General features: G+C 48.3%; 1 protein-coding gene across 1 annotated transcript in view; it reads left to right on the forward strand.

Moving 5' to 3' along the window:
- BPI (bactericidal/permeability-increasing protein) overlaps positions 1 to 9,217 on the forward strand; it is a 28,639-nt gene extending 19,422 nt beyond the window's left edge. Inside the window, exons 11-15 of the mRNA XM_012803795.2 lie at positions 1,087 to 1,154; positions 3,182 to 3,224; positions 6,615 to 6,678; positions 7,667 to 7,743; positions 9,179 to 9,217. Coding sequence (XP_012659249.1) covers positions 1,087 to 1,154; positions 3,182 to 3,224; positions 6,615 to 6,678; positions 7,667 to 7,743; positions 9,179 to 9,217 — 291 coding nt within the window. The remainder of the gene's footprint in view (positions 1 to 1,086; positions 1,155 to 3,181; positions 3,225 to 6,614; positions 6,679 to 7,666; positions 7,744 to 9,178) is intronic.
- Positions 9,218 to 9,781: the final 564 nt, after the last annotated feature.

Consider the following 9,781-nt stretch of genomic DNA (forward strand, 5'->3'; position numbering starts at 1 on the left):
AGAGAGAGAGAGACTGGGTGTCAATCCTGGCCAGATTCCCATCTGGACAGTGTGACTCCAGAGCAACTCAACTGCTCTGGCCCCTGCCGGCATTCATCCACCTAGCATGTTCATTTGTGCATCGGTTTAGTTATTAACTCAATTATTCATTCACTCCATTTGTCATTCACTCCATGTTTGCTTTAAATCCGTACTGTTGTCAGTTCATTCACTCACATCTTTAGTCCTTCAATTATGCATTTGTGTATTTGCTCATTCATTCATTTGTTCCTTCAATTGTCAGTAATAATTCATTCAAGCACTCGTTAGATCACTGAAATGTTCTACCCCCTTTCTGGTTCCACATTCATTTATTCAACGATCCATTAATTCATTTACTTGTGCCCTTTTTCAATTGTACATTTGTTCATTCATTCATTCATCCTTGCCTGTCTTTTTTTATTTCTTCATTTACGTATTTTTTAAATCCTTCATCCCGGTTTCACTCTACTGTTAATTTGTGTAATCATTCCTTTGACCACCCCATCACTCTGCTAATATTTGGTGGCACCTACTATGGCCACTGGGGATATGGACCAGATTCTCTCCCCTCATGGAGGCATTTAGAGGCCTTGGCAAGCATGTCCCCTCTGAAGCTTAGACCTGTTATCTCCACTCTGCAGATAGAATAGGGTCTGAAGGGTCACCAAGTCACACAGGCTACACAGGATAGCTCAGGTAGAAACCTCAGTCTTCTTCCTCAAAAAATATTTTTTGGATGAATCTATAAGTAGGTGCTTGAAAGAATAGAGCTGGCCCGGACTCCAGCCCTGAGGTCTGTCTCCCACGGCTCCTCCAGGAGTGACCTGGGACTCTGGAATGGCCCCAGAAAGGGGGGAGGCAGAGGAAATTGAAATTGGCTGACAATAAGAATTCAACAGCCATAAGGCCCAAGGAAGTCTTCCCAGTCCTCGGGCTCTGTGAGTCTGACCCAGTGCTGTGGGCTACACTTCCAAGCCTTTGTAAAGCTGACCTTCCTTGTCTTGGAGGACTGGAAGAGCCCAAGCCCCTGGGATGGGGCCCTTCACCTGGATTGTTGCTTTGCAGAGCGCGAAGGCTTCTTTGGAGATTAGTGCCACATGCAACAGGCTTTCTGGAAAGCTCAAGTTGGAGGGGTAAGTGACCCTGTGGGGATAAGGAGGCTGCCCATCTACTCTCGGTGTCCATGGGGTAGCAAAGGTCTTACAATCTACATAGCACGGTGTTGCTGCCTTCCTGTTCCCCCATCATCCCTCAGGGTACCGTGAGCACAATATGCCCATTTTGCAGACAGTGAAACTGACGCTCAGAGATGAAACAGCTTACCCATGGTCACACAGTGCAGGGTGATCAATCATCTCAGTTTGCACAGAAGGGTCCCAGTTTTAGCACTGAAGGTCCTGCTTACTGGGACACTGTCAGTCCCAGCACAGCCCATGCCTGAAAATGGATAGTTGACAGGCCTCAGCGAGCCACAGAGTGCCCAGCCGCCCATACCCCTGGCCTTCCTTGCCCTTGGAAATCCCACTTCAGCTTCTTCTCACCACACCCTGAGGACTTCAGCAGCCATCCCCGTCTGGGAAACTCTGGAATCCATGTGACCTGGGCTTGAATCCAGCAGTGAAGATTGTGGTTAGGAGTATGGGCCCTGCAGGGGGGGCTGCCTGCGTTTGAAGAGCAGCTCCCCTCGGCAGGCACCAGAACCCTCCAAATCCCAGTTTCCTTGGCTGTAAAACCAGCCCCCAAGTTATTCTTTGCCAACATCATCACTGTGAGGATGAAGTGAGATCTTACTATGCATTGAAGTGTGTAGAGCCCTTTAAGGGATATAATAAACGCTCAGTAAGCGAGAGGGCAAGAGGAAGAAATATAAAGAAAGAAAGCAATACAGAGATGGAGGGAGACACATAGAAAAGAGAGAAAGACAGATGGGGAGACAGTCAGAGAGGCAGAGGGAAAGAGGGGGAGAGAGAGAGCAGGAGACGACGACACAGAGTAGATGTGACCGACCCCAAACTGCAGGCCGGGGAACACGCCTTTTCATCAGGAGACTGAAGCTGTTTACCTGGAGTCCGGGCCACCTCCCTGCCCGTTTCTGCCTTCTCTCGGCACAGAGCTGTCCTTTCTGACCTTGAGGCCGGCTCTGGAGGTTTACATGCTGCTCATTTCTCCCGGCATCCCTGTGACAAGTGCTACTGCTTCAGAAACCTGTGGGATTTCATTTTTCTGCAACACCCGTGGGCCTTTCCAGTAGAGGAGCCAGAGAGGATGCAGCTGGGTGTTGGCAGAACTCAGACTTTCTGAAATATAAGGAGGGTTGGGGTGGGAGGTATGACGATCCCTAGGGCAGGAACCCTGGGGCTACTGTCTCTTGGGGAGCGGGAGCAAGTTTTCAAACTTGGCTGAGTTATTTGTTGGAGACAACCCTGGCTTTGGCCTTGGGGAGACCTGTCTGAAATCCTGCTTTGCTGATTGCCAGCTGTGTGACCTTGAACACTTGCTTGTCCAGTCTCCTCATATGTAAGATGACAGTTTGGTGGCGCTTGCTTCCTGGACTATGATTAAGTGGAATAAAGCACCCAACACGGTAAATAGCAGAAGTTTAATACATGGCCATGTTTCCCCCTTTATCTCAGAGATCACTGTTAGAATGTTATAATGGCCCTAAGTGGGGGATAGTTTATTGGCTCAGGCAAATGAAAAGCCCACGGGTTTCAGGCAAGGGTGGACCCAGGTGCTCAAATCATGTCCTTTGGAATCAGACTTTCTCCATCTTTTGGTTCTGCTGTCCTCTGCTGGCTTTATTCCCCACCAGGCTGTGACCAAGTGGTGGGAAGACAGTCACTGGTCGCTTCCTTATTTTTCTCGAGAAAGGAGAGTACCTTATTCCCAGCATTCCTAGCAGAAGTCCAGGACCCAGCAAGGGTCACAGGTCCATCCTTGCAGCGATTACTTTGGCAGGAGAGCTGGGCCCTGTGCTTCCTTCAGCTCAGGCCAGACAACAGCACTAACAATGCAGGGAAGGTGCAGAGTCCCCAAAGGAAAGATGGGGACTGTGACCAGAGGAAAGGGGGTGGGCAAACCAGGCCATATCTGCTAGAGCGGAGCCCTTCCCCCCCCCCCCCACAGCGGGGTTCTCACTCTCCTCCTCCCCTTATCACAGGCTGCTCCTGGAACTGAGGCACTCCAATATTTACCCACTCCCGGTAAGTCTGAAGCCCTTGGCTGCACCTTCCTCCTCCTGATCTGGGGGATCCTAAACAGCTCAGGGCATTAGGACTTAGGTTCATTTGCATATAATTTGGTGGTGAATTGATGGTTGGAGGAGCTCCCTGGGCAGAGAGACCTGAGCGGGGACCTTGGGCAAGTCACTTCCCTTCTCTGAATATCAGACTCTCCCCACCTGAGTTGGCGCAGGGGGCTTCAAATGAGATGAAACGTGCACAATTCTGTCCAGAAAAATCTGCCCAACAAATGTTTGCCGACTGGACAAATTAATGACTTTCCTGGGCACCTGTGATGTGCTGGGTACTGTTCAGGTGTGGGGGTCCCCCTCCACCATGAACACGGCAGGGAAGCAATGCCTCTCCGTGCCCGCCCTACCTGGTGGTGGGAAGACAGACCAGTAAGAAATGGACAATGTAACGGATGTCATTCCAGCCACAGTCACATGAGCTGTGAAAAACAACAAAACTGTCACATGGGCATGGGCTAGAAAGTGATGGGGAGAATTAAGGGTTAGAACAGTGATTTTCAACCGGTCTGCTGTGAGAGGATCTTAGGTGTGCCACAAAAATTTTTAAAGATCATTAATTAAATTATTTTCTAAAGAAGTTCAAAGCATAGTAAGTATATTCTTTTTTTTTTTTACCCTTTTATTTTTTGATCCATATAATTTAAGTGTGCTGTGAAAGTTTAACTATAGGTGCAAGTGTGCCATGAGATTAAAAAGAAATGTTGAAAGATGCCAGGTTAGAGGATGTGATCATGGAAGGCCTCTCTGAGGAGGATACTTTGGGGGCTGAAGGATGACAAGGAGCTAATAGAGGGACCAGCAGGGACAAAGGCAACAAGGGTGGCATGTGTGGGGAAAGGAGAAAGCCAATATAGCAAGAGATGGAGAGAGGCTGGCTCACCCAGGGCCTCAATGAGCCCCCGGTGTGCTGTTCCCTACAGGGAGGGACGGGATCTGATTTCCACCTTCATAGAAGCTCCCCTTGGCTGGGGTAGGGGCAGCGGGCTGCAGACCAGCAGGATCAGCGGAGAGGCTGGTGTGGTTGTCTGTGGGAGATGGTGAGAACGGGGACTCTGCCAGGCAGAGGGAGACAGATGGCAGACTGCAGACAGGTTTTGGAAGGAGATTTGGTGGGAGATTTGACGTGTGTGCTGGGGGAGGAACCGCCAGGGTGACTGCTGGGGGCTGGAGGGAGCAGCTGAATGAAGTTGCTGGCTGAGAGGGAGAAAGGAAAGAAAGTGGGAGAGGAGACGCAGGGTCACCCCAGTCCATGTGGATGATTCCACCACCCCTTGGGAATCTCTGTCCATCCTTAAGGAGGCCTGCCCATCTGTGGCGGCACTAGAGGAGATGCTGGGGGGAAGTAGTAAGTAGTTGCCCGTGCTATTCACCACTGACCAGAGCATCCACACTTTCATCGTACATCAGACACCGTGATGTGTTAATTCTGTCCAAAGTCTTACTACACTGGCCCCAATCTTCTGGTGGGCTTCTGGTTGAAGCCCAGTTCCCACTGCTCTGCAGAACATTTCTTTAGATCCCTGAGATGCCCCCCAAGTTCCCCACCAAGGGAATGCCTTGTAAGCCATCCAGCTCCAGAGTCCCCTCTAAATCTGATAGAAACCCAGCCAGCCATTTCCACCTAATGAGTTTACAACAAATGGGAGGACCAAATACAACCGCATTGCATTTTCACAGATTTACTGGTGCCAAAGCTCCCTCAGTGATCTGCTTCTGCAGAAAATAAAAATGTAAAGTTCCCAGAATTCGTAGGAAGGAGGGCACTACGTTTGGTCAGGCCAAATGGAATTATAGCCCAGGGAAGGAGACTCAATTATTACAGAAACAGAAACATATATTTTTACAAGTTATACGTGTCACACTACATACAGTTATCTTGAGGGTTTTACACTATTTCTGGATTCTTTCTTTATTATTACTGAAGCAAAACATATGTACTAGACAGGAATCAGAACCTACAGATTTGCAAAATACAGACCATATTTTCATTACTTAGTTAATAATTTGGAGTACATACTTCCTGATTTTTTGCTATCCCTATTTCATTAAAAAGATGGAATTATATGGCTTCGATAGCCTGCTTTTTCTCCCTCAAAAATGCATCACAAATATCTGTGTTGGTAATTATATTTCTTTTTTTTTGTTTGTTTGTTTTTAAAGATAGTGTCGCTTTGTCTTCCTCAGTAGAGTACTGTGGCATCATAGCTCACAGCAACCTCCAACTCTTGGGCTCAAGCAATCCTCTTGCCTCAGCATCCCAAGTAGCTGGGACTACAGGCCCCTGTCACAACACCTGGCTATTTTTAGAGACAGAGGTCTCACTCTTGCTCAGGCTGGTCTCGAACTCCTGAGCTCAGGCAATCCACCTGCATTGGCCTCCCAGAGTGCTGGGCTTGAGCCACCTCACCAGGCCTACAATATCATTCGGAGCAGTGGTGTAATATTTTTTAGTGCCAAAGTATCATGGTTTCCCCCAAGTGATTTCCCTATTGTTCACCATGTGGGTTGCTTTTAATTTATTGTGTTGTTAAATTTATCACTTCAGTAAGCATCCTTGCATCTAATTTTTCCCTACACCTTATGATTTCCTTAGGGTAAATGCCTTGGAGGCATGTTTGCCACCCAAAAAGCCCACACATTTTTGAGGCTTTTGATGAACATTGCCAAATAGCCCTCCAAGAAGTCAATCCAGTTTGCCTCCTACCCTGCAATGTCTGAGAGAATGCTTTTTTTTTTTTCTTTTAGAGGCAGGGTCTCATTCTGTCGCAAAAGCTGGAGTCCCAGTGGCACGATCACAGCTCATTGTAGCCTCCAACTCCCAGGTTCAAGCAATCCTCCTGCCTCAGCCTCCTGAGCAACTGGGACTACAGGCATGCACCACCATGCCCATATTTTTTATTATTAGTTTTTGTAGAGACAGGGTCTCACTATGTGTCCAGACTGGTCTCAAACTCCTGAGCTCAAGCAATCCTCCTACCTTGCCCTCCCAAACTGCTGGGATTATAGGCATGAGCCATCACGCCCAGCTGAGGATGCATTTTTTTAACCAAGGTTTCACATTTAAATACACTCTGGTAACCTTTCTTATTGTCATAAAGTATGAGGCCTTGCACCTTACAATTTAGAACATGCTTTATATCTGGGACCATTAGAGCAAAGAAATCACTTCTGGGACCTTGATTGGGTTGCCAGGTTTTCCTATTATCATACGTGTCTACCTCGCAGCAGCTTTCCCAGCTATGAGGTCACTGAGCCCCACTGGGTGGAAGGGAGGATTTGGAGGACAGCTAATCCTAAGGTGCCCTGATGACATGGGTCTTATTCTCCTTCTGATTCTCAGGTTGAATCGCTGCAGGCTATCATGGACTATGTCATGCCCACGCTGGTGCTTCCCAAGATTAACCGTAAGGAACTTTGGAGAAACTATTGTTTTTGCATCATGGGGAAAGAGGTTGAGGTTGATTACCTAGAGGCTCCTGACACCCAGCTCCCATTGTAAGACCTGGGGGGTAGTCACCTCAAGTGAACCTTAAATGTCACCTAACCAGTGGGCTGAGTTCCTACCACATGCTTCTCCATCATGTAGCTGCCCTTACAGCAGCCCCATGAGACAAAGGCTCATTTTTCATGGGAGGAAATGGAAGATCAGAATGGCCTAGTGACTTAATCTCAGGTCACACAGCAGACAAGAGCTAAAGCTCAGATTTGATCTCAGCTCTGAAGCCAGAGCCTAGGGTCTTTTTCCAACTCCGGAAAAAGGACAGCGGGTCTCCTGCTAGCCTGAAGAGCTTTAGGTAGGCTTGCCTCTAACCCTCAAGAGCCAGGGGCACAAGTACAATAGAGGCCCATGTGACTAGGATGGTTAGAAACTCAAAATTAATCCAACAAATTACTATATAGAATATGATCCATTTTTCTCCCTTGACAAATGTAGCTTCATAATGACCTGGGAGACTAGGTTCACATTAAGAAGTCTTAGAGTTCCACATCAGAATGGGAGGGGAGCTGACCCTGGCCATTTGCTTTCGTTCTACATTGAGAGGGTTTGTGCACACATGCATGTAGATACCCCTAATCACACGTCCATGCTCTGCCCACACCATTGCAAGCAGCTGGCCCGTGGCCTATGCACAGATGTCGTGTACATTGGGAGGACTGCGCCCTCAGCAGGGCAGTCATGGGGAAGAGGTCCACACAAGTCCTGGAAGTGGGCTTGGGGCTAATGAAGAACAACAGAGGGAAGGTGTGGACTCCAGGGCAGCCTTCCTTTCAGACACCTGCAGCCCTGCCGAGTCCCCACTGCAGGCCAGCACGCAGGTCCATGGGGGCTGCCTATCCTGGCTCTCTGACCTCCTCCCAACCCCTGGTCTTCACCTCTGTTCTCCATCACAGAGCGGTTGCAGAAAGGTTTCCGTCTCCCCATGCCTGACCGAGTCCATCTGTACAACCTGATGTTGCAGTCTCAACATGTGAGTGTGCAATGTCTCCTTTTTGACAAATCTCCCACCATGGTGACCTATTGCTGGAATGCTTCCTCTATGCCAAGCCATGTATCAAGTGCTCTCCTCCCTCCCAATAACCCTGGGCTGTGGGTGCTGTTAATAAACAGAGTAGAAAGACCACGGCTCAGAGAAGCCACACAGTATGAAATGAAGTCCAGTTTCAAAGCCAGGCTCCCAACTTTGAACCATCACTGCCTCATTCCCACACTACTCTTGACAAAAATGGAACTCATTTAGTATCCAAAGAGCTTCTTATAAGGTGAGTGCATTTAAATATTTCTTTTTTTTTGAGACACAGTCTCACTCTGTTACCCTGGGTAGAGTGCCATGGCATCATAGCTCACAGGAACCTCAAACTCCCAGGCTCAAGTAGTCCTCTTGCTTCAATCTCCAAGTAGCTGGGACTATACGCACCCACCACAGCACCTGGCTGGTTTTTTCTATTTTAGTAGAGATGGGGTTTTGCTCTTGCTCAGGCTGGTCTCGAACTCCTGAGCTCAAACAATCCACCCGCCTCAGCCTCCCAGAGTGCTAGGATTACAGACATGAACCACCATCCCTGACCACATTTAAATACCTTGCAAATATATGTCAAACACATGCCTTCTTTTGTACCCGGAATCATGCGAGGCGCATGTATTCAGTGTCTGGCAGATTTAGGCCCAGCACAGGAGGCTTCCTTATGGCTTTTGCCCAGTCTGACCTCCATGGGCACTTGACATTGACCCCTCTCCCTAGCATGCTCTCTTCTCTTAGTTTCCAGCACGTCCCAACAAAGCTGTTATCTTTGCAACAAAACCATCTCCCAGCACGACAGACCTTACCTCGGTCAAGGGCTTTCCCAGTAACTCATGGCCCTTATGAGACGCTTCCACATCACCCTCCTCACTCCCCCTTACCGTCAATATCATCAATCAATCCCCAGTTTTTAAACACAGCTGCAAGAGCAGAGGAAAACACATTCTCTGTGTTTCCCACATTGTACTAAGTTCATCCATTAAAAAAGAAAAAAATTAAGACCCCATGGCACAATTTAATTTCTTCGTTTCTGAAAATTCTGAGTGAAGGACACAAAGGAGCAGAGAGAAGTGGTTTTGCAGCCTTGATTGGAACAAGGGCTCTCTTGAGCTGCCATGATAACCGAAGGCCTCCCAAACAGCCTGGGGGCCTCCGCGCCTGGAAGGAAGCTGCTGCCAGAGGCGCTGCTGACAGATCCACCAGCACGGGCAGCTGCTGATGTGCAAACCCCAATGACCAGACCCCAAGGGCCCCCACCACCAGCCCTGGGCTTTCCCTCGGCAGGCAGCCTCCCAAAGTTTCCTTCTTAAAACCCTAGCAGCCCTGCACCCACAAACCAGGGGTGCGCCTCCAAGTGATGACAGCACCTCCTCTCTCTCCCTAGAATTTCCTGCTGTTCAGTGCAGATGTTCATCATGACTGAAGGCGCGGGGGGTGCTGGAGGCTGTCACAGCACCTGTTCCTGATGGGCCACGAGGCACAGGCCACCTTTCTCCAGGGAATCCTCCCTAGATCTTCACTAAGAAACCCCTCACAAACTTCTCTGAACTCCTACTCAGAAATGATGTAAACGTGGAGAACTTTGCTCACTGGAAAAGTGTGTGTTTTAGGGATTATGAGCTTCTTTCAAGGGTGAAGGCTGCAGTGCATGTTTTCCCCAGAAATTGTGTTTCAGTTGTAACCACGATATTTCCCTATATGCTTCACAAAAAAAAGAGAAAAAAGAAAGAAAGAAAGAAAGAAAAACCTGTTGTTTCTTCTCCTTGTGGATTCTGTGTGCTGGTATTATTTCTTGTTTTGTTTGTTCATTTATTTATTCATTGGCTGTAACCAGTGTGGCCTGCAGCAGCGAAGTACAGCACAGATACAATCACTTATTTTTATTTCTGTAATTAATCTCTTGACGTCCCCACATGCCTACATTAGCAGAAAGTCTCATTGTGCAAAGCGTCCTTGGGATTTTCTTAGTCCAAACTCCTAATGCCAT

The sequence above is a fragment of the Otolemur garnettii genome, unplaced genomic scaffold (assembly GCF_000181295.1).
Source record: "Otolemur garnettii isolate 467f Iridium unplaced genomic scaffold, OtoGar3 scaffold00023, whole genome shotgun sequence".
NCBI classification, from domain to species: domain Eukaryota; kingdom Metazoa; phylum Chordata; class Mammalia; order Primates; family Galagidae; genus Otolemur; species Otolemur garnettii.